Source organism: Serinus canaria, chromosome 17, assembly GCF_022539315.1.
Source record: "Serinus canaria isolate serCan28SL12 chromosome 17, serCan2020, whole genome shotgun sequence".
Classification (NCBI taxonomy): domain Eukaryota; kingdom Metazoa; phylum Chordata; class Aves; order Passeriformes; family Fringillidae; genus Serinus; species Serinus canaria.
Genome location: NC_066330.1, coordinates 10964220 through 10988782, shown reverse-complemented (window position 1 = coordinate 10988782; position 24563 = coordinate 10964220). Strand labels below are relative to the sequence as shown.

General features: G+C 57.5%; 1 protein-coding gene across 3 annotated transcripts; it reads right to left on the bottom strand.

Moving 5' to 3' along the window:
- Positions 1-1089: 1089 nt before the first annotated feature.
- Positions 1090-23629, bottom strand: NPDC1 (neural proliferation, differentiation and control 1). Of its 3 annotated transcripts, XM_030232993.2 has the most exons (9): positions 23477-23629; positions 10529-10672; positions 5551-5655; positions 5257-5430; positions 5075-5141; positions 4045-4129; positions 3815-3894; positions 3618-3714; positions 1090-2649 (listed from the first exon to the last, which is right to left on the bottom strand). In XM_030232993.2, the coding sequence occupies exons 1-9, from the start codon at positions 23568-23570 to the stop codon at positions 2572-2574; spliced, it is 924 nt and encodes a 307-aa protein (XP_030088853.1). In that variant the 5' UTR covers positions 23571-23629; the 3' UTR covers positions 1090-2571. The 3 variants fall into 3 exon arrangements, with proteins under 3 accessions (XP_030088853.1, XP_018773460.2, XP_030088852.1); XM_018917915.3 differs by having other exon boundaries at positions 3815-4129; XM_030232992.2 differs by having other exon boundaries at positions 3815-4129; positions 10529-10669.
- Positions 23630-24563: the final 934 nt, after the last annotated feature.

The following is a 24563-nucleotide window of genomic DNA, read 5'->3' as shown; positions in this document are numbered from 1 at the left end:
GCACAGCTTGCTGGGATGCAGCTGGCCTAGGAGGACAGTATGGAGTCAGTGCTTCCAAACCTAGCCCTAGGAAAAATCACAGAGGGTGTTTTGGTCCAGTTCTGTCCCGTTATTTCGAAGGCCCTGGGCTATATTGTGGGTGTCCCCCACACCATCACAGTGCATGAACACACCTGTGGAGTCACCCACAGCTGTGTTACAGTGTTAGAGCTATGGGAAGTGAGGTGGGGGCTGAAGGCCTTGGATGTCTGCATCAGGGGCCCTTGGCCCTGGACAGATGACTCTTCCATGCCTGGATGTGTGTTAGGGACAGGGATTTCCAGGGCACACAGGGCTCCTGTGGCCTCCATGCCTGGAACGGGTCTTCCCAGCAGAACTGTCAAGTTTTACTAGACTTTACTTGGTAAGCTAGAGCTTCCCAAAATGTCTGGATGTGCTCCAAGAGAGATTGCTGGGTTGTGGGAGCAAAGGAAGGACAAATTTGGGGATCGCAGCAGAGAGGAGTGGGTTCCAGGCTGGGTTTTCCCAAGACTGAGCCCGGGGGGCATCTCGGGTTATTTGGGGTGTGCATTGCCCAGGGGTGCAGCTGGAGACTCCTAGGAGAGAAGCATCCTGGGTGGGTGCTTCAGTGGTGAGTCAGCACCCACCTCCGGCTGCTGAAACCTGAAGAGATTGTATCAGCCTGATGGGGGGGCTGGCGTGATCAAAGGAACTGGGCTGCACACAATGAGGGGACTCGATAGACCTTATCTGTCATCCCTGAGGTGCTAAGGGCCCTGGGGGCAAGGGGAGGAGGGGCGGGTGGGTGGTGGGTGCTGCAGGGCTGGGTGCAGGGTCTCCCATCCGACCTCTGCAGAAACCTGGCAAATACTGAGAGACAAGAAAATTATCCCCAGTTCTTTACGTGCCTGGGAAAACTCTAGGGAAGGGTTTGAGCACTACTCCAGCTGCAGAAGCAGAATGGCTGCTCACTGTTCCCTAGGGAGGGTTTGGGGACCCACAGCATCCTCCCTTCTTATCCCCTTGTCCCACCCTGCTGTCGAGAGGAGCCCCCCAAGCCTCGGGCCCCACACCACACACTCGCATGGGTCTCAAACATGATCGTTTAATAAAATCTCCTTTTAAAAGAACTACAATTCATACAACAACAACGAGAGGTGTCGGAAGAGTGGCAGCAGCCCAGGGGAGGGGAAGCGCAGGACATGGGGCAGAATCTGTGCCATGATGGCCTCTTGTCAGCCACCCCGCCAGGGACAGGGATGGTCCCATGCCACCACCACTCGCCAGCACATCCCCTGCCACTGCTGCCTGCCCTGCCCATGCGTGCCTGAGTGTGCAATGGCTCCAGTGAGCACAACCGGTGACCTGTGCCTGTGACAGTCCCCAACAGGTCTGGACATGAAGCCATACCTTGCAAAGTAACCCAAACCCTGTTCTGGGCCTTCCACTGGAGGGGCTCATGGCCTATGCACCTGGGAGGGCTTGAGGAGCAGCACTGGGCTCCAAGCAAGAGCATGTTGGTGAGGCTGGATGCGGGCAACAAAAGGGTGCAGGGAGTGCCTGAGGCCTGAGAGGTGCCTGGGATGGAGCAGTGGAGACTGTCACCTGCCACAGAGGGACGCTCAGAGAATGCACAGTGTCAGGCTCCACAAGGATGCTGCCAGGGCCTGGGCTCTGTGGGGTTTGAAGCAGCACAGCAAAGCCCCCATGCCTTGGCAACCCCTCTCAAGCCACCCCAGCTCCCTCCAGTCCTATTCCTTCCTCCCCCACAGCCACCTAAGCTTAAAAACAAAACTTTGAACACCTTTCTGAGCTTTTACCCTGCTAAGGCCTGTGGTAAGAGAGAGCCCATCCTCTGCCAGCACAGACTGATGTGGGCTCCCAGGCCACAGTGGCACTGGGACTATCCTGAAGCCCAGCACTCTTAATGGGGTCAGAGCACAGTGCAGCATCTGAAGGAGCAGCCTGGGGAGTGTTGCCAGTGCCTGCTTGAGCTGCTCCTGCTCCCAGAGCACTATCCTACTGCCAGGAGTTGCCCAGGCTGAGGTGGAGGAGGCAGAATGGGCACTGAAGCCCTTAATGATGCCACCTTCTCCAGGAAAAGGCTCCATCCCTGGCAGAAGTGCTCTGGGCAGGCTGGCAGCCCTGATGCCAGGCATGAGCATGCCCAGCCCTCCTGGCCCTCTTCTGCTTTCTAACCCTCTCTCTGCCTCCTTCCCAGCTGCTATGCATCAGCCTAGCTTCAGCAGCAACCCCCTCCTCAAAGCCAACTACAAAGGGACAGTGGCGCAGCCCCCCCTTCCCCCACCAATTTCTGTGCCAAAGCAGCCGCCCCCCTGCGCCCGTGAGAGAGCTGTGAGCAAACGGCAATGCAGGGACGCGATCACAGCAGCAAAGAGGACAAGGACGCTGGAAACGGGGGCGATCCCCCCCCATAGCTGTTAGTGGGTGTTTATTGGGCAGGCTCGAACAGTCTGGCAGCGTCCCTCGGCCCAGTTGTGGGTGCTCCTCCAGCACAGCCACCCCGCTGGGCACAGTCTGCAGCAAGCTGGGGCGCAGGAGACGGGGTGGTTACTGCTGTGACTTGGGGCTGGAGGGGTGTAGCGAGGAGTCGTCAAACAGCGGGTTTCTCACTTCCATTTCTCCGGTCTGCCGTGCGTGGCGGTGGGAGAGGGATGGGGGAAGAAAAGGCAGGAGGTCAGAAAGCAGGTTGGGATTCAGCTGCCCCATCCCAAGGGGTTTGGGTCTGAACCCCAGACCGGCAGGGAGGAGGGAAGAGGGGAAGGGGGCGACCAAGTGGGCTGCAATGGATGACAAACACCAGGACTTCCGTCACTCTGGAACGGTGCTGCCTCCCTGGCAGGAGGGAATGAGGTGGAATGACGTGTAAAACCCAAGGTCTTGGGTGGGATGGGATCCCACAGTTAGGCTGGGGACCCCAGGACAGCAGTCCTAGCCTGGCTGGCAGGAACCGAGTTTCTTGCTCAGACTGGGGAACCCAGGATGGGCCCCACGGCACGGCTGGCAAGAATGGGATGCCCTGTCCAGACTGCCTGCCTGCGATCAAGTGCCCTTTAATGGGCCTGTAAAGACCCACTGATGACCCTCGATCTGGGCCCTGATGGCTGCGCTCGCAGCTATTACCATGTAAAAGGCTCCTCTTCATCCTCTTTATGCTCTTTGTAGCCAGAGCTGTTATGCCCGTCCCCAAAGTCCCCTGCTAGCCAAGAACATCCTCTGGCTGTGAGGGGTCACATGTCTGCGCTGCTCCAGGCATCGGGAGGGCATGAGGATGAGCTCCCCCAGCCCCGGTGCCTAGGAGGGGTGACCATGCCCCTGTCGCCAGAGGGATGGTGGGTCAGGTGTGCCAAGGGCTGCTTTAGTTATCTGCTCCCAAGGAAATCCTTGTGCCAGGACATGCATTCCTGCCCATTCCTGGAGAGCTTCAGTGGGAGCTCGTCAAGGACATGGGAGGAGCAGAGGGGCAGAGGTTGGACCACCTCTGAGTTTGATGAAGCACATGTGGAAAAGGCTCCTCACACTGAAATGCACATCCCAGGCACTTACTGGACACCCCCACATGCACAGGGATCCCTGGCTCTCCTGCACCCACATACCGGAGCCAGCCCAGGGCACTCATACACGGTGAAGTCTCCATCCTCATTCTCCTCATCAGATGATGCTGAGTCTGGCAGCTTGGGCTCCTCTTTATGCCTGGGGGGAAGAAGATGTAGAGAGGAGGTGAAGCCCAGTGGGATGATGAGGACCATCCCAGTTAATGGCAGGATGTGCTGTCTGCTACCAGGCTGCTTACTTCTCCAGGGAGAGCATCTGCTGCTTTTGGTGCTGGTAGTGGTACATTTGGGCACTCTGAGCCAGCGTCTTGTCCCCAGGCTGCGGAGAGAGCAGGAACAGCTGTGGAGACTGGGCTTTGGAGGGACCCAGCCTGGCTGGTGGAGGACCTCCACTGTGCGGGAATGCCTCCAGCAGAGCACTGAGGCCCGTGTGCCAAACACCCCACAGGGAGGGATATGGGCACCTTACCGAGATCTTGTCATAGGGCAGGGGGCTGGCTACTCGCTGGGCTGAGTAGTCTGCTTTCTGTGCCAGCCTGACCTCCTTCTGCAGCCTGCCAGGGAGGGGCATTGGAATCAGGGAATCACAAAGTCTAGAAGAGTTTTCTAAGATCAAGCCCAACCATTAACCCAGCACTGCCAAAGCCCACAGCTAAACCACATCTCCAGGTGCCACATCCACATATTTTTTGAACACTTTCAGGGGTGGTGACTCCACCACCTCCCTGGGCAGCCCTTCATAAAGCCTAATGCCCAACCACCCTTTATATGAATCTTCCCTTATATCCAACCTAAATCTCTCCTGAGACAGCTTGAGGCCATTTCCTCTCATCCTGTCCCTTGTTCCCTGGAAGCAGAGCTGACCCTCCCCTGGCTGCCCCCTCCTGTCAAAGAGGATGATTGTACCCATGAGCCTCCCTTTCTCCAGGCTGAGCCCTCCCAGCTCATTCAGCTGCTCCTCATAAGACTTGTGCTCTAGACCTTTTGATAGCTCAATTCCCTTCTCCGACATGCTCCTGTCCCTCAATGTCTTTCCTGCCATGAGGTGCCCAAAACTGAACCCAGGATTTGAGGTGCCTCACCAGTGCCTACTGTGGGCACAATGACTGCTCTAGTTCATCCTAGATGATGTGGGGAGCCACAGGAGCAGACGACTCCATTGAGGAGCCAGTGACCCTTGGAGGGTCAGCCCTATTCCTTGTGATGGCAACCATGACAGGCATAGCCACCTCCATCCCATGAGGCCTGGGCATACAGCACCAATGTGCTGGCAGTGCCAGCACCCAGCACCACAGTGATGCCCACACCAGGTGCCATCTGCTCCCAGGAGCCTGCATCTGGCACGGAGGTGTCTCACTACTGTCCTCCTGCCCCAGCCAGCTGATGCCACACCTTGGGAGGACAATTGCCTCTCTTCCAACACCTCATGCCTGGGAAGCATGGGAATACACTGCCCTGGGCACAGGGTCACTGAGGGACTGTCAGCAGCCCCAGCTCACCTGTACCAGCAGATGGCTGCCACGATCAGTGCTGAGATCCCGGCCACTGTGCACACCATGATCAGCCCTGCCAGGTGGAGAGGACAGCAAGGGACAGCAGGTGAGCTGGCAGCATGGTGACACCAGCCCATGCTTCCCTGGTGAGGCTGTGAAACCTCTTCCTCTGAGTCCCAGCGCCTCACCGAGCACCATGTTGTCGTTTTCAGGGATGGGGGATGCCTCCACTGGGTACTTCTGGACGGCGGCAGTGGTAAGGAGGGTGGTGGCCGCCATGGTGCCGGCTGGACCCTGCTGCAGATGCTCCTCTCTCAGCCCACTGGCCACACGCTGTCTGCCACCGTTGGGCACCAGGGTGGCTGCGGGAGAAGACAGAGCAGTGGTGAGTGGTGCCCAGGCAGCTCCAGAAGGCAAACCTGCCTGGGGTGCAGAGTCTGGCTGCCAGGGGGTCCCTGCTAGGAACAGGGATGAGCACTTACTCCTGGGTCTGCCATCCTGAAGCGGGTGGTGAGGAGCCTCCTGCCTGGCCAGCACATCCGCAAGAAAATCAATTTCTGCCTCCAAGCTGGGAACAGAGGTCCGTCCTAAGGGAGAACAGGTGTGAGTTGGGCACTGTGGGGTGCAGGTGTGTGCCCACCCCCAGGGCCAGACCAGTACCCCCAAGAAGGAGCTCCTGTCCCAGCTCCAGAAACACGGGTGGAGTTCAGTCTGAGGCCCCTCAGATGCAGCTCTCTGAAAGCTGCGTTTGGTGGGATTTTCACCCCACAAGCGCTGGAGGATCAGGAGCAACAGCATCTTCCCTCATGCCAGAGGCACCAGGTCCTGCAGACTGTGAGAGAGGGTAGAGTGCCAGCATCTAATGTGCAGGACCTGCCCTGTATCCCTACCCCTGGGGTCACACAGCAGCTCAGAGTAAGGAAGGATGGGAGCTGGACCAGGACAGATACTCCCCAGCTGCCCTGCTGCCTCAAGGGTGAGGGGTAGCTTCAGCGCAGTGAGTTACAGTCAGGGGACACCTGGTTTCACCCCAAACACTGGTTTTCACCTCAAAAATAGACCAGAGTCCTTTATAGACCAGAGTGGCTGGAGCCACCCCAGAGCAGAGCTCAGCTTGGCTGTTCAGCAGAGCATGGGAGCCCTTATTCCAGTAGAGGGGTTGGTTCCTGCCCAGTGCCTGGTGGGATGCAGCTCCTTTGGGAGCCCCATGCAGCAAGGGATGTACCCCCAGGGGCTGGCCCCAGCAGTATCTCACAGGTGGCTGTCCAAGCCCATGTCCCAGCACACTGCCCACGAGGGACATCTGCTCTTCAGGAGGCTCTTGCAGCATCAGGCACAGGCAGGACTCCCACTCTGGCCTGAGGTGACAGCACTGCAGCAAGAGTGGAGTCGCTCTTCTCAGGCTCATCAAGCAGAGTCCGGCTCTGACACTCACTGCTTTTAACAGGATTAAACTCAAACATCAAAGGCAGTAGACATTCCTGTCCCCATCTCAGTCCCCATCCTATCCCTGTTTCCTTTGCTCACATTCAGACTGTCCCCTCAGAGAAGCCCTGGGGCCTAAATCCAGACATACTAATGCAGGTGGTCCTGGCACATAATTCAAGGTCATAAGAATTATATCTCCTCTGGAATCTGTCCTCACATCCAGGGTTTGGAAATAAACCGATTCCCTCCGGAACCACGCACAACCCCCACCCTGCTGCCCCACGAGACTCAGAGCCACATGAGCCAAAAAACAATTTAAAAGAGGGACACTCTTGCTTTTTTAAAGGGTGACACTCTTTGCTTTAAACAAAAGCACCAAGAGTCACTGTCCCTACATCCTCCATGCCCTGATGTCCCCAAACTCTCCCCAGCCTCCTACCCTTGGCTAGAGCCCTGGGTTTCCCTGGCTCTTTGCACCCTGTTATTTGCATCCCAGAGCAGCACCATGGTCAAGTGGTGCCAGTTTGGGGCTGTGCCAGTGCTGTGCCCAATAGGTGAGTGCCATGGTGACAAGGTGCTAGCACGGGGCCAAGGTCTCCCAAGGGGCAAGGGAGTTGCATGGGACCTAGTGTGATAGCCCTGTGCCTTAGTGGGACATTCTGGTGCCCAGGATTGGGATAGCCCTGTGTCAGGGGACATCCTAATGCCTGGGATGGGGACATTTGGCTCTAGCTCATCTCTGCACTCTGGGAAAAGTCTGTCTCCATAGGGGACAACCCTGTCCATCCCATGGGTGCCACCACCAGGCTGTGCTGGTGTTGGATGTGATGTGGCTGGAAAAAGAAAAAGAAAGTTGAAAAAGCAGTCAGAGCAGCTGCCAGCTTCCTCAGTCTCCCAGCCTGTGTTGGTGTGTGAAGTGGCACATCGAAAACTGAGGCAGTGGTTTGGAGTCCTGGCGTTGCTGCAGCGCCTGGGTTGTGCCACTTACCTGCACTAACCAGCTTTATCACCAAATTCTCAAGTGGCTAAAAGCTGCCCACCTCCCATTCTGTGTGGCAGCTAAACCTCCCCCAGTGATGCCACAGTTTCTACCCCGCATTTGAGGGCACTGAGGGCTGGGTCCTGCCAGTCACTGTGGGTGTGTGAGATGCTGGCCCTGAGCTGCTCCAGGGAACGGGGCTGGAGTGAGCCCCAGTTCCTGCCTGACTGCCCCAAGAGCAAAGATGCCGGGGAGGAACAGTGTCCAGGGAGAGCACACAGGCCACGGACTGACAGGGACGGGGCACACAGGACATGCACAGGGGCACTGAGGGGTGCAGGCAGGGCTTGTGCAGGGTGTGGGTGCCCCCTCATGGTAGTTGCCACCAGTGCTGCAGCATGATGTCATGGCCAGGCTGGCACACAGCACCGCAGTCCCTCTGCTCTGCCCCCTCAAGGCTTCCACCTCCTCAGGGCTCAACCCTGGGACACACACCTACCCTGACAGTTTGGGGAAAACGGGGACCAAGGAGAGACACACAAGGCTTCTGCCCTGGATTGAGGAAACCTGTAACTGACAGTGTCCACAGGAGGGCACAAAATTCTTACACATCCACTAATTTCTACAGTCCTGCCCAGGATGGCTGATGTCATCTGTAATGGTGGCAGCACAGCGAGCAGGGAAGGAGGAACATCTATGTCTGTGAGCTGAGGCCCCTTTTCCCAAAGTGCTTCCTGCAGGCCAGTGGGGCTGCATGCTGGTCAAGCAGAAGCAGGGGCAAGACCCACTATCTCAAAGCACATCACTCAAACCCACCACAAGACAGACACATGCAGCACCATGGAGTGCATGGGATTTTGGGGAGCTCAGAGCCCTGTGCAAGACAGCAGCAGCCAGGTGCAGACAGCCAGCTGTGGGATGCAGTGTACCCAGATTCCATACATCCCATCTCACCTCTGTGCCACGTATGTCGAGAGCCCTACACATAATGGCAGGAACACTCACATGCCCTCCTGAGACCCCAAATGGTGCTTTTCACTTCAAAAAGCTGCTTTTGGGAGAGGATCCCTGGCTCCTGCCAGAAGCAGTGGGGATGGCACAGTGGCAGGATCCCAGGATTGGCATCACCGGCAGTCACAAGTGGCTCAAGGATGTGTAACCCTTTAAAGGATTGCTATTTTGCTATGTCTGCCTACATAGCAAAAGGGCTGCATGGGTATCCCCTTCAAAGCCTTAGGCATCCTTGGGCTACAGTGGCTCCCTGTTTGCCTTGTATCTCCCCCTAAACGCAGCTATCACAGCCCCTCTTCATACTTGCAGCCCTCTCCAGTGCTGCTACCAGATAAAGGTACAGGCAGGATGCGAAAGAAAGCCCCCATGGAAAAATAATTGGTGCCTCCTTGCCAAGAGGAGCTGGGCATCCTCAGAATGCTAAAACAGAGGATTTGGGAGGGGATCCCCTTTTTTTATTTAACACAGTCCCCACACTTTTGCTGCCACAAGCTAGTGGCATTGCTTGGGACAACAGGATGGGACTGGGAGAGACTTTGGTGTCACCATCCTGCCATGGTGAGTCCTTAGACGATGGTACCACAGTCTTGCATCTCTCTGTGTAAGGATGCAACTGTGGCCACATTCTTCAGAAAGGAGCTGGGTTGCTATGGAGATGCCAGCTCATGTGCAGCCCTTGTGTGAGGGGAATTTGCTCTCAAGACTTCACATTAAAAAATGAACTATAAACAACTGCTTAAGTCATTCAGTGCTGGTGGATGAAGAGCCCATGGCAGGGGCGCTGACTACTGTCAAACACCAAGTCTAGACCCTATTCCTGTGCCAGCCCCTCTTATCCCCCCAGCCATCCCTCTCATTTCAGCCAAAGGGTCTTGCTTTGGGGGTCTACCCTCTGATATACAGGGCAATTCTCCTTAGCAGGAGACTTTTGGGGGTAGCGGGAGTGAAAAGCAGGTGGAGAAGGGTGGGTTGGGGGAGATACCAATACATTCTGCACCAGGAGGTGACTCAGAGGTGCCCCAGAGTACCTTGCATCCAGGCAGTCCCCAGCAGAACCTACCAGGAACCTGAGGGCATGGCCGGTCCTGGCCTCTTCCCAAGCCACAGAGGCCACTCCACTTTATAGCAATAAATAATTGTGTGGAGCCATAATTATGGTCTTAACTCACCAGTGAGATGAGCCCATGACAAGGGGGCACAGAAATAATCTGCCACAGCTTTCCAAGCTGCATGAAGAGTTGACTGTCACGCTAAAATATGCCTATGCCTGGCCCCCAGCACTGTCTTTGCAGCTGAACCAGGGGCACAGGTGCCAAAGCCGCACTGGGACCACCTTTAAAGTACTGCAGAAGCAGTGGGATGGCTGACCATGGGCTGCTGCACCCAGGCTGCCATAGCCCCTTAGATCCCATGGGGACGGAGCCAGGAATAACACCCAGAATGGCCCTTGGTGCCCTGGTATGCAGCCAAGGAGTGGTCCTGCCAGTCACAGCTGACTCCAGCCCTCCCAGCATAGATGCTGGGTATCACCCAAGGAGGAAAGAGCAGTCCTGAACCACAGACCAACATCTCAAACCAAAGGGAATCAGACACTGAAATCCCACTGGCACCCTGGGATGGGTGAGGTCATGGGCAGCATAAGTCACTGCTCTGTGCTGAAGGTGGTTCACCTGCTCCTGCAAAGCCTGAACCCTGGAACAGCCAGACAGACCTTGGAGATCCTGGAGATCCCCAGAAGCTGCCTGTTCTACTTCTGTCCTTGGAGGTCCTGTGCTCCCCACAGTGCTGACAGGGCCAATCACCAGAGCAGGATGCACATAGAGCAGGATGGGGTTGCCAGCCCAAACACCCCCCCCAAGCTGAGGTGAGTGGGTTGAGAGGGAGAAGAGCAGCTGTCCCCACAGAGATACAGCTGCCATAGAAAGAAGGAAGAGGATGGGGTGCTGCTGGGGTGGGGGGGGGGTGGGGTGTCCTGAGGCACAGAACCTCCCAGAGCTGCAGGGTAGGTGTGCAGGCAGAGGGGTGGAGGGTGGTGCACCTACCACTGGGTGAGAGCTGCTTCTGGACACAGCGCCCGTGGTCGTCCTCCTGGAAGGGGGGCAGGCAGGGCCCACAGGCACCGGAGCCCGGCGGGCAGAACTCCCGGCGCTGCAGGGCACAGTCCAGGCTCCGGGGACACGATGCTGCTGTGGGGACAGGACAAAACAGCTCAGGAGGAGGAGAGGGGTCAAACACACCCCCAGGTCTGTTCACAGCTTTTTGGAATGGGACCCAGCTGCCCCGGGCTGCCTATGGCTGCCCTGCTGCAGCTCCTGGCTATCAATGGGCTTCACCACAGCTGCCCCAAGGCCCCACCTTGCCTCCACAAGGAGGCCCGTGGTTAATTCCATTACCACCTGGAATTAACCACGGGCTTAATTACTGAGGAGTTGGACTCAATGATCTTCATGGGTCCCTTCCAACTTGAGGTAGTCTGTGACTCATGACATGCACAAGGCAGTTGCAGTGATGAGCATGCAGTGCCCATACCCCCCAAGGGTCCCCAGCCCCAGGGTGCCACCATCCGGTGGGACACAATGTGGGAGTGCTGCAGCACCAGGATCTCCTGCTGCTGCCTGCCCTGCATGGGGAGATGAAATCCAACTAGCACAGACTGATGCTGGTGTGGTGACTGTCAAATCAAAAGTCACAAACTCCCCCAAAGTCTCAGCGGGGTATGACAGTGCTGGTACCAGCACTTCGGCTCCCATCCCTTCAGGATTCCCTGCAGGAAGCAGTGGGAGCCAGCCCTCCCTGGCACTGAACTGCACCCCAAACCTCGTTCACAGTTTCATGGGGCATCTTACGCCCATGTCAGCCCCAGGGAGTCTCCACTCCCTGGGTACAGGCATGAGTCCCCCAGGCTCCAGCCTCACCAACCCATTGTGCCATGGCAGTGCCATCATGGCTGGGTCTTCATCCCAGGAGGTGGACCTCTCTGGGGGACACAAGGTCCCCATGTCCTACACAAAGCTGAGTTCTGAGCCAGGTGATGGTGGTAAACCATGTGCAGAGCTGGAGAAGACAGGAACTGTGACATAAAGGCCCAGCACTCAGGTACCACCTGTGGCAGGGGGCTGTTCGGGGCAACAATGTGGGTCCTGGCTTTGATGGTGACACTGCTGGTCCTGCTGCAGCTTGAGTGTCTTTCCCTCACAAGGGGTGGCACTGTGGAACCAGGTGCCCTTCAGCGCACCCATCACTCAGGCTGGGCACAACTGCATGGGAGGAAGAGCTGGATGGGGTTGAGCAGCTGGCTGAGGGTGCGGCACACAGCTGCCCTACTCTGCCCCTCACCTTGCCGCGCATGGCCGTACCTCGCAGTGTTCCCACAGGCAGCAGCGGGCAGGGAGCAGGACTGTGGGGCTGCACTGGGAGCAGGGCCAGGCTGGCAATGAATCACAGCAGGAGCAGGCTCCCAGCACCAGCCCACGCACCGCAAGCAGTCCCTGACACAGCATATCCGGCCACCTGCCTGTCCCTGTCCCTGCGCCTGGGGATGGCAACACCGGGCAGAGCCCTGGCGCACTCCAGCACTGAGGGGGGCAGCACCCAGTACACAGCTCAGAGTCCTAAACAGGATAGAACCGGCAGAAGATGAGTCATGAAATCATGACAGTTCTGCTCCCCCAGCAAGAGTGCAGGAAAGATATCACCCCAAAGCCACACAAATGGGATATGCAACCCCCTGCCTTTCCATGGCCATATTTCACCATCATACTGCTCCCTGAAGGGTGCAGCTGCTACTAAGAACCTCCAGCCTGTGCCTGGGCAACTCTCCGCTGCAGTCCATGAGGAAGTCATCACCTTCCCCACCTCGGCTGACACTGGCAAGGGTGCACCAACTGCAATTTTAATGCTGGCTGACCCCTACACCAGGCACAGCTGCCTGGAGGGGGTGCACTCGGGGTGGGGAAAAGTGCCCACTGTGCCCATGGGAGCTGGGTTCTTTGCTGGACTGTTTGCTTCCTGGGGATGGTGTGGGGCTTGGCCATGTGGCTGGGGGACATTTAGTGCTTAATGGGGAAATAATCAGATGTCTAAGCACAGAAATTGGACTTGGCTCCTGGCTTCACCTCCCCAGGGTTACTCTCAAGGCCACTCTGTTTAAAAAACAGGGCAGGAGGAGGTTGTGGCACTGTGCAGCCTCCGGCTGGAGACACGTCACAGCCCCGTGGGGCAGTGGGGAATACACTTGTAGGGGCCCCTGTCTGTGCTCATGGAAACATCTCCCAAAACAAATGCTGCCAGAAGCTGATCACTGTCAGAGGAAGTCACCCCAGTGTGGGTCACCCCACAGAGCCAGACATCGACAAGACCCTCAGAGCCACCTTGTGAGGAGTGATGGGTGCAGAGCCCTGAGCCAGAGACCAGCAACTTGGTACATGAAGCCCAGGCTGGATCCCAGTGAAGGCTGTTATCTCTGTTTGAGGAATGAGCTGTGCTTGCCCAGCTGTCACTGGCTGCAATTGAGAGCTCCCCACGTGTAACCAGCCAATGACTGGTGAGCTGGCATCACTGTGTGGGCACCCTGTGGACTGAGGGGGCCCACAGGGGCTTTGCCATTCCCTGAACCCAACTCAACACTCAGCAGTGAGAGTCCTTTGCTGGTGGGAGTGGGCACCTGAATGCCATGCTAGGTGATGGGGACCGAGCATTCTGTGTCCCACCACCCAGGTGCCACATGGGCACATCCAGCCCTGACCGCTGCCATCCTGTGGGGCTGTCAAACTGCACTGCCCCAATGCTGCCCCACCCTTGCACACTCACACATTCCTGGGGCTGGTGCCACCTGTCCATTGCTCGACCAGGCAGATGTTGGGTTCCCCAACACTTTAGCCATGGGTCCCCCCTCTCCTGAACACTCACCCTGAGGCAGAGTACTTGGGCTAGCACAGTTTGTGGGTCCCAATTCCACCCAGCTGTGGCCATGTCACCACCATGCCACCACCTGTTAACAGTGCCAGGGTGCCTGCTGCAGCTCCCAGTCTTGCCTCTGCAGCTGCAGGCTGCTGTTGAACCTTGCGAGTTTGGGATTCCCCCACCCCAACCATGATCCCTGCTTAGCACCAGTGCAGCCCAGTATGGCCTGGCCACAAGTGGGATGGGCAGAGGGACCCAAGCTGGCATCCCGCTGGGGTCCTGCAAGGACCCTAACCCTGCATGGCCCTGCCAGCAGGATAGTACAGACCAGAGAAGCAAGCAATGAATGATATGCAATGTGCAGCCAGCACCAGACACGGCATACCCAGGATGCTGCTGTCCAGATGTGCCAGGGGTGTTCAGAGGAGGGGGATGCTCCAGTTGCTGATATTGCCCTGCCACAGTGCTAAACTCCTGTGCAGGTGGGCAGGGAGACCAGAACAGCACAACTGGGGTAACCTCTTAAACTGAGCTTAAACCTGGGCTGAGCTGTTGGTGCTGGAGGAGCTGAGTGACTCCCTGCAGGCAGGACCCCAGCCCAAGGCCAGCAGGTGCATGGGACACAGCAGTTGGCACAGACAGACAGCAAGCAGGTGGGCATGAGCTGGGGACACATATAAGCAGGAACAGACCTGTGCCCAGAAGGAAACATAGTCATGTGAGCAGCAAGGCCTCTGGATGTGTTATCCATGGGGGAAAGCTGAGCACAAAGCTCCATCCCCAAGGACTCACCCTAGGGAGAGCTGTGCCGAGCACCCAGGGTGGCACTCAGCAGAGTGCTTGTGACAGGGGGTGCCCAGGCAGGGCATAGAGCCACTGGCAGTCTCAGACTGGATGGCGCAGCTCTTCCATACTTATGCCAAAACATACAGGTGAAAAAGAAACAAAAATATACCCGAGGAGGACATTTGTGTGTCCAGGGAGGCAGGGACTGCCCCCGCTGCGTCACTGTTGCAGATAGAGAGATAAAAGTGAACATAAGAGGATAATTAATGAGCACCAAGCACTGGTGCGAATGTTTAAGGTCCTAGCAATGCCAACAACGAGCCTCCCTCTCAGCTGCCAGCCCCAGCGCCAACAGTGGGAGCTGGCAGAGCCCACTGGGCATGGGCTGAGCCTACTGGGCTCTGGTACACAGGCACGTGAGCACAGAGCAGCCTGCCCAGGACCACCGGGTCTGGCCCCTCTATAGCAGCAGGACATGGCCCCTGGTGGGACATGGGCAACAGAGGGGGGATATTGGGGTGTCTGGGGAACAGGGTGCAGGTCTCACTCCCACGCTGGGCCCCTGCATGCTGGCTGAGGCTGAGGGAAGACCACAGCAAGGCCATGACAGAACCCCAGCAGTGGCAACAGCCCCCCCAGGGCCTGCAGTGGTGTTGTTTCTGCCAGCTCCACTCTAAGGTCATTCCTTCTCCTCTTCTTCCTCATCCTCCTCCTCCAGCCAGATAATGTGGGAACTGCTGAGGGCCCTGCCTTGCAGCCTGCCCTCCCAGTACTTCCACTGCCAGCTGGCACTGGCCATGGCTTCCTCCCAGCTCTGTAAAGTGTTCCTGGCTCTGAAGGAGCACTTGGAGCAGGCCCAGGGCAGGCTGGCGGGCAGGCATCAGACAGGCAGGATGGCATGATGCTCCTAACAGACCTCAGCCCCCGAGGTCTTGCTTCCCCCTGTCCAGAGCCTCCCTGGGCAGGGGCAGTGCTGCTGTCCAGCAGCAGGCAGAAGCAGAGGTTGCTGAGGCACCCCAGCACCTCACCTGCATTGCCCCACGCCAAGGGATGTGGTTCCTGAAATGAGTCGGTGGTAGTGACTGCCAGCAGCTGCAGTAGCAATGCCAGGCTGGATGCTGTATACACCAGCCACGGGTGACACACACCAAGCAGAGGTGATACACACCAGCCACAAGTGACACATAGAGTGACTGCAGGATGGACACTCCGCTGGTGGCTGTGACTTGGTGGGCTTCCTGACCCAGCTGCATCCACCTGCCCTGCTGTCTCTTCCACTAGGAAGCAGGTGGATGGGGTCTGGGCTGAACCCCTGCAGCAATGCCCACTCCTGGACACAGCTGGGGCAGTCCCTGTGCCACCGCCAGCAGCTGCTCACGTCACTGCTGTGCTCCTGCCCCTGAAAATGCAGCAGCCAAGCCCCTCTCTCCCCCAGAGCCAGCGGAGCAGGGCTCTCTGCAGCACTGACCCCGCAACCCAGGACTGGGGGGATGCTGGTCACATCACGTCACCGCTGGGGACAGAGCATGTGGCACAGCCATGGCCACCAGTCTGACCCCACGTCCTGCAGCAGCACCAGTGTGTGCTAGTCCACCATAAGGGAGCAGCTGGAAATGCTTCTTTGTGCTTCAGCAGATTTGGTCAGGCAGATGCAGCATGCTGCCAGCTCCCATCCCTGAGGCCACCAGGGCTTGTGTCCTGACTCCCAGCTTCACCTGGTGGGTGCTGAGGTCTGGCCCAGCTGGCAGAGATGATCTCCAGCTAAGTTTCTGTCATGGCCAAGAAACAGTGCCAGCAGCCTTGTGCCACAGGCTGGGGACAGGGAACACCTGTAGGGAACCCCAGGGAGCATTCTCCATGCCTGCACAGCAAACAACTCTACTGCACCCTGCTCCCACTGAGGGGACAGTCCCACTCATGGGACAGTCCCACCAGACACAGCCCCACCCAGGAACAATGGAGAAAGGCCTCATCCTCACCACTCTCCCCACTCCCACCTCCCACCCCCATCCTCACCCAGCTGTCCAGCTGCTGCTGCTTTGGGGCCACCAGCCCAGAGTCCTGGGCCAGGCAGTAGAGACAGTGTGGTGGGCACCCATGCTGCAGCCCTGAGGCCATCATGATGGTCTTCCATGCCTTGTCCTGCTTCATGTTCAATGCCAAGGGGGAAAGGGAGGGCCAGGAGGAACTGAGCCAGGTTCCTGCAGAGGTGGGGAGATGCCAAGCCCTTGGCATCCCCAAACACATTGCCTCCCAACCATCAGTGCTCCCCCGAGTCTGTCCCTGTTCTAGAGGAGACCCCATCCACAAGCACCCCAAAATCCCAAGTTGCTCCTGTGATTCCAGGCTGGGGCAGAACCAGGCAATCTACAGCAGGCCGAGGGAATGGAATTTTGTGTCATCACTACTCAAAGCCCTTAATTAGGTCAGAAAAATCCCTGTTCCTTGCCCTGGCAGCCTGCCTGATGTGCAAACGAAACAGCTGGATTGACAGGGCTGGAGGAACAGGAGACAGCACCAGGATGGTTGGAAACAGCTCCAGCAAGCCAGAAATCCAGATCCCAGCAGAGACTGGGCAGAGCTAGGAGGTAGTAGAGAATACTGCTCCCCTTGCCTGTGGCTGGTGAGGAAGGCATCAAGCCAGTGAGGGGTATCCCAGTTTCAACAACCCTGGATGCTGAAAACCCCAACTGCAGCCCTGCAGAGGCTGCCACACCCAGGATGTGCCCCACTGCATCCCACCCTGTGTCCCTGCTGTGCCAGGGGGTCTCCAGCCACAAGTGGCTTCAGATATTCAGGAAGAGAAGAAATAATAAAAAAAGCAAAAGGCAAGCCAGGTGCCATACGCCATTTCCCCAGGCCTACCGGCCCAAACCTGCCGCTGGCTTTGCTTTGCTGCATGCACACCCACCCATGCTGGGGACCCCAGGCTGCCACCAACGCTGCCTCATCCTAGTGCATCTGGCTGCTCTTTGCAGCTTGAACCACCCACTTTAAGACTTGTTTATTAGGTTTTTCTCAAGTAAATACCAATGAACTTTGCATATGCACTGAGCCTGCTGGGGCTTGGGCTGGGTTCTTTAATTCCCTTCTTATTGGGCACGTTTTGCACCACAACACAAGTGAAGCAGGTGGTGGCCAGGGCTATGGTGCACAGCAAGCACCACCTGAAGCACTGAGCAGTCTGGAAGGAAGGGAGTGGGGTGCAGCTCTCTCCTAAGGGCATTCCTGGGCACTGACCCAGAGCAGGAGTGCACCCCATGGGTACACACTTGCTCATTGAGCCAGAGCAGAGCCACAGCCCTGGGTTAGCTCTCTCTGTGTGATGGCAGGGAGATGGGAGAGGGCAGTCCACCCCACAGCTCAGCACCCAAGGAACTGCCAGGCCAGGGGCCACCACAGCTCGGTCATGTGAAAGCAGACACAGGCTCCCACGCACTCTCACTACTGGGCTGGAAATATCCATCTGGAGCAGCAGCACCACTGCACCTGCCACGGCCAAGACGCTCTTTAGCAAAGCCAAAGCCATCCCACACCATCACCAGAGACATCCTGTAGCCTTTGGGAAAGAGGCACCAGCAAAATTTTGCTCATGCCTCCAGCAGCTCAGAGGTGGCATTGTTCAAGGTGGGGATTCTGTCTGTCTGTCCAGCTCCCTTTGTCTAGTCATCGCTTGGCACCAGCCCTGGTGCTCCCACCAATCCATGACCCTGAAACAGATGCCTGGGGACATAGCTGCTCACCCACGAGTGCTGGAGCAATAGGGGCCAACCTTTATAGATGTTGGAATAGCCATTAGAAGAAGAGCCTTTGGAACAAGAGCTGTCAAGGGGACTCTGGGTGGGCACCCTCCATGTTGGTGGACATGCAAGAGCAGAGGCAGGCAGAGACGTGGGGGCTGCAGCACCCAACCTGCTGTGGCTGCACCCACAGGTGCGGCTGCACCCACAGGTATGCCTGCACTGATTCAGCCACCACCAGTGATAAAGACCTGCAGGGCCATCGTGTCCCATGGAGCAGAACCCAGAAACTGAGTGGCCCCACCAACACAGAAACAGGTGTCCATGGGATGCACAGCAGCATCCTAGGGGTGCTGGTGTATGCAGCATCTGAGGGCTCCTGATAAAGGACTGCAGATGGTGGCAAAAGAGCTGGACCCAGAGATTTTGGTGTATATGCTGCATAGGAAGAGTCAGCTCAGGGAAACCCTCTTCTTCCTACCAAAGAAGCCAGGAATGATTGCTGCAGGATGGGTCACGTTACAGCAGCTCACCAGGCTGCCCTCTCTTCTGATTTAGGGCCCTCTCACTCCTCTGACAGGTGCGAGATGATGAAGTCCCCGAGGCAGAGCAGCTCCTTGCCCACAAGAGAGCAGCCATGGGTGCTAGGGGTGCACTGGAGACCTGCACCTTCCACACCTCCTGTCTCCACCCCCACCACATTGTCCTTTCTGTAGGAACAGAACAGGGGCCAGGAGCCCAGGGAACCCCTGTATCACGATGAGTCAGGGTCCCTGACAGCACTCAACTGACATGTCACCTCTCACGTCAACTACCTAGTGCGATGGGTTCCCACTCAAACAGATAATACCTCTCAATAGCTTTGCCATCTTCTATCTGTGCAGGAAGTACCCCAGCATGTGCCACAGTGTGCATGGTTAACATGGGCGGTTGCAGTCCATGGTGATCCAGGGCAGGATAAGGCAGGGACTGGGACCTGCTCTGGCTGCGTTTCCTTCCACCAATTCAAATCTCACTCTAGGCACTTAACGGCCAGTTTCTTCCTGTTGCAATTCTTGTTAGGTCACAAAGTGACTAATTACAGGACTGCAGCTGCCATTTGGAGCAGCAGCAGTGCTGGGTTATGCCTAGGCACAGGAGGGAGATACCTCAGTGCTGGCAGTGGCACTGGGGCCAGACCCAAGGGTTTTGGGACCAGCCAGTCCAGGGGAGCCACTACCCCCCTCGGGGACCAGACCCAGAGCTCTTGGTGGGGACCAAGCACCAGGGCACAGCGTTTATGGATTTAATGAGGGATGGAACTGATGGCAGCTTCTGTACCCTGTGCCCAGGGACCCAGCACCTTGCACATGGGGACAGGGCATCCCATCAGCCCTCTTGTCCCTGGGCACCAAACCACCCATCCTGTCTACAATATGCCCATCGCTCTTGTCTGCAGCAGCCCCCATTAACTTTCTCATTCTCAGAGTCCCCACTGTGCTATCACCCCTCCCGTCTCCAGCATCACCACACATCTCCTGTCCTCAGCACACTGTCCATCCTGTGACCCCTTCTGTTCCCCCTGCCACACTGTCACCCCTGATAGCCCCCATCACTCCTCTAGTCTCTGTCATCCACCACCAATCTCCGTGTCCCCAGTGCCCTGACCACACTGTCACCCCCTGATGCTGTGCCCCCCCCCGGAAGCACCCGGCAGGGCTAAGCCGATTACCTCCCTTAATACCCCCATGGCCCAGAAGAGACATTTCATGCAAACATCGATGCACCTTCCCCTGAGCTGCAGTAAGACTCAGGCAACCTGGGAACTGAGGGATCCCTGGGGTGGGGGACCAGTCTCCGGAGCTGCGAGGAAATCACAGATGCAAAGGACCTGACCCTGCACAGTGCAAGCAGACCCCTGGCTCCAGAATCCCAGTTTCCCCACCCTGAGCTCCAGCTCTCCACGCATCGGCAGCCCCAGGGTATTGCTGGGCATCCCCACAAAGCTATACAGCAAAAGGGATGACAAACCTTCACCCCATCTCTTCCATAAACTCTTCCTTGATGCTGATTCTTTTATTGGAATTATCAGCATCTTCTCACCCGTTTCCCCTCCTCAGGCCTGCAGACAGAGCCTTGCCCATGTCCCTGGCTTGGGTACCAGATCCTTGGAGCCCTGTGGGATGCCTGTGCTGTACATCCCAGCTCCTCCACACCTCACGCCCACAAGGGCTCCTTTCCCACAGTGGGAACCAGCTGAGCACAAGTAACCCCAGATAACAAGGTGGAGACTTTATTTCCAAGAATAAAACCACATGGGCAGCACCCCAGCTGCTGCCTGGAGAAACATCTGGTCTGCACTAGTGTATCAGAGGACCCCCCACCACGGGAGGCTTGGTGGTGTGGTGGCTGAATGGGACTACTGCCCAGCACTGCCACCACTCCCAGGGGGGACCCAGACAACCTTTCCTGTGCCTCAAGAGAAAACTGGGGCTGCAACCTGCAGATCAACTCAGAGAATGCTGCGAGGCTGAGATCACTCCCTTCACTTGGCAGGGCAGCCAGGCCCCTGCAAGCACCACAGGCACAGCACCAGTCCCAATGTTTTGCTCCCAAGAGTGGCTTGGAGCTGCCGCAGCTTCAGGGGTCAGCATGGGGGTCTCTGGGGCTACTGCACCCACTGTGTCCCAACCCTATTCCCAGTGCAGTGACGACAAGCAGGCAAGGAAGAAAAGCTAAGAGATGGACAATCCCACCACAGGCTGAGCCTGGGAACTTCCCAGGGGATGGCTCCTGCCTAGCCATGCCCAGCTGGGAAGTTTGAATAGCACATGCACCACTGCAGAGCAGGGGCAGCCAGTATCAACACCAGCATCTGCGCTCCCACCCATACCCCTGCAGAGCATCATGAGGAGGAGCAGCAGTGCAGAGCCAGCAGGTCAAACGTGGCCAAATAGGTCACTTGGACTGGAAACAAAACTCAGATTTTGCTGAGCATCTTCTCCAGATATCTGGGATGTGAACTGATGGCTGTGGCAGCAGGGTTCAGGATTATTAAAAAATGGGGTTCTAGCCTGTCATCCCATTTGGAAAACTGGGGTTTTTTTTTTGTTTACAATAATAACATTGATAATAGATGAAATTTGGCAACCTAGTTACTCAAGAAGCAGGGAGAAATATGGCTGTCACTCATGTTCCAGGAAATGAAGCCAGGAAACAAAGCAAGGCAGCCCTCTGCCCAAAGCCTAGTATGATGCATAGAGACATGTGGGAGAAAAAAGCCCAGCTGAGGAGCAGCAAGCAAACCTAAACCACCTGCAGCACCTCCAAAACACTGCTGCCCTTCCTCCAGCTTGGATTAGGCTCACAGCAAGACAAGGATGTTACTGAGCCACGTGCAGCTGCATCCTGGGATATGGCATCTGCTGCAGCGGCTCTGGGTCGCAGCGCCAGCCAAAGAAAGTGAGGAGGAGGAGAAGGAGATGCCAACCCCTGTCTGAAAAAGCTTTGATGGAGTTGCAGAGGCAGGAGGACATGGGTATGGTGGTGCAGGACCTTCTACCTGGCTGTCTCCTTGCCAAGAGCCAGTTTCACAAGCTCCAGAACAGGAGCTGCTCCTGGGCTTGCCAGGAGATATCCCCAGAGAAAGCCAAGCCTGGCCCCATCTGCCCAGGAAAGGCAATTATAAAGTGAGAAGAAACAGCCAATGCTTCCTGTTCCCCACTGCACTCAGAGAAAGGTGATGGTGGTGGGATAGAGACTCTTCTGCCTGCCCAGCATCCCAGGGATATTTTCTTCAGCCATCCCCAGGAGAAACCCACCTGGAGCTCCCCACTGTCACATGACATACAACCTCAAACTCCTGGCAATGGGATGCTGCTGTTGGGAACAGTGCAAAGACACCATCCCCAGCTTCTCTCAGGGGAAAGAGGTTGAGCTGAAAATTGAATCCCACATGTGCCAAAAGCATGCAACATCCCAGCACTGGAACAGGCTGCTGATGTGGTGCCAGGCCCCTCATGCTCACCTCATCTCCAGCATCCTCTTCGGGCTGGGAAGGAAGGGGAAGAAAAGGGAAAGGGAAACTGTCACCACCCCCTGACAGCACCTGGGCACAGCCACCCCAGCAGCCTCTCAAGGGACCCAGCGCAACCAGCACTGTCAGGCCAGATGATTCCACGCTAACCCCTAAATTCAGGAGGAGCAGAGATTATGCTGGATCACTGTTGTCTCATCTGAGCCTGGATCTCCTCCCTCCCAGCTCAGCCTGTGTCAGCAGTACCTCTGGCTAGGCCACCCCAGCCTTGGCTTGTGGGAAGAGGGGGAGTGCAGGAGCATCCCCATCTCTGCCTCCAACCCTCCGACGTGGAAACACACAGATGTTTTGATTCACTGAGAGATTTTAAAATTATTGCAGCTTTCCGCTGTCCCTCAGAAGCATGGAGAGGCCACCCGGGACCCGGTGACAGCAGGCTGCCTGCCCGGCGTCCGCCGGCCCGGCGTCTGCCCTGCCGGGAGCCCGGGAAGGGAAACAATATCAGATCCGCAAACAATGCTGGGAGCCAGGAGGCCCTTCCCGTCTCCAGCGCCAGCCAGGCGGAAAGCACCTGCCCGAGACAGGCCGTACCAAGGCAGGGACACGGCACCTCCCCGGGGCGGGCAGCCACAGCCTTCCCCTCAGGCAGCAACGGGGCCTGGGACTGGCTGGGGCTTTGGGGCCGCTGTTTGTGCCCATCACAGCCCTGCGCACCCCAGCAGTGAACACAGAGCAAGAGGACACGGAGCACGACCAGTGCCAGACGCCCCAGGAGGGAAAACGTCCTAACCCAGACCCCGAAACTCAAACGAATCAAACCTGAACGCCCCGAAACCACCCTTCAGCAGCCAGCAGGGCAGCTTAGGGCGGTGCTGCACGGGAAGGCGCGAAGGCCACCCATTCCTTCTGCCGCGGCGGAGAGCAGAAACGTCACCGTCACTGGTGTACCGGGGCGGTGCTGCGGCCGCTCCCGGGGCAATGAGGCAGGTGGGCAAACAGGGCTCCCTCCAGCGCAGCCGCCGGCGGCTCCCCGGGATGGCTCGGTCACTGCAGCGCCCCTATTTTTTTCTTTGTTTCAGTGGTATTTGATGTTGTTTTAATTTTTTCCTACCAATAAAGGTGCTTCATGAGGGCCGCTCCAATGATTATGTGCTCCTTCCCCACTCCAGGATCCACATCTGTGGGTCCCTCCAGCCCCCTCAAACAGCTGCTGGGGACCAACCCTGCGGCGCTGCCGCCCGCTGCCAGGCCCCTGCCTGCAGCAGCCGGCAGGAGAGTGACGGGGAGGCGCTGCCCATCCCCGGGGAGCGCTGCGAGGTGGGAGAAACCCCCGTGGGGCTTTGTGGCGGGGGAACCTCCTATCTTGCTCCACCCAAGAACACGAACACCCACAGATGCTGATCCCTGGTGGGGATGGGGATATTGAGGGAGAAGGGAGGGGGGACACAACAACCGCACCAGGGTTCGTCGTAGGAGAGGACACGAGCATCCGCGGCGGAAGGGAGAGGACACGGAGATGGGAGTGGGGGGAACGAGGTGGTACTCACCGGCACGGGCAAGGCGCAGACGGAAGGATCCGAGGGCGGTGAGCAGCAGCAGCAGCGCTCCGCGGCGGGCGGCAGCGCCCCGGGCCGCCACCATCGTCCACGGACACGGACACGAACACGGGCGGGCACGGGGCCGCGACGGCTGCGGGCGGCGGGGCGAGGTCAAGAGGAGGGCGGGGCCAGGCGGTGGGCGGGGCTCCGCTGCGTTGGGCTCCACCCCCGCCGCCAAGGCCTGGCCCCCACAGCCCCCGGAGGGAGCGCTCCGACGTCAGCGAGCCGGCGGTCCTCCGAGCACTGCGCCTCAGAGCCCCTGCCACAGCCCAAGGTGGGTCCTGAGAGCTGGAGAGGGACCTTGGACAGGGGCTTGGAGTGACAGAACAAGGGGGACTGGCTTCCCACTGCCAGAGAGCAGTGTCACATGGGGTATCGGGAAGAAGTTTTTCTTCATGAGAGTGGAAAGACCCTGGCAGAGGTTGCCCAGAGAAGCTGTGGCTGTCCCATCCCTGGAAACGTTCAAAGCCAGGTTGGACAAGGTTCTAAGCAAGTAGCAGGTATCTCTGCCATGACAGAGGTGTTGGACTGTATGACCTTGAAAGGTGCCTTCCACCCCAATGCAGTCTGTAATGCTATGTTGGGATCTGGTTATTCCAATCCCAGTCCCACATGAATGGCATACACTGGGAGTGACGAGCTGGGGCATGTCACCTGTCGATCATGTGGCTGCTGGGGTAATGTTCAGGCTGTTGGCTGGAGGTATCTCATCCCTGCCTGCTTTGCAGCTGTGGCACCTAGGTTTGAGTGCTGGATTTGTCAGACCTCATCTGCCGTTGGCTTTGGATAGAGGCGTTTACTGCCAAAGCACCCCCTCCCTTCCTAATCAGAGCCACATTCCTGGGTCACTCCCTTGCAAAACCTCTTTTCATATCCTGGATTAGTCTTATATCTCTAGGATTGGCTTTTCAACCCCTATGTCCCCTTCAGAGTACATATGTCCCATCTGGCTGCAGGACAGTGGGTGCTTGGTGGTGATGTGCCTCCACAGCCACAAGCCCCAGAGATGCCACATGGACACCCCAGTCACACCAAC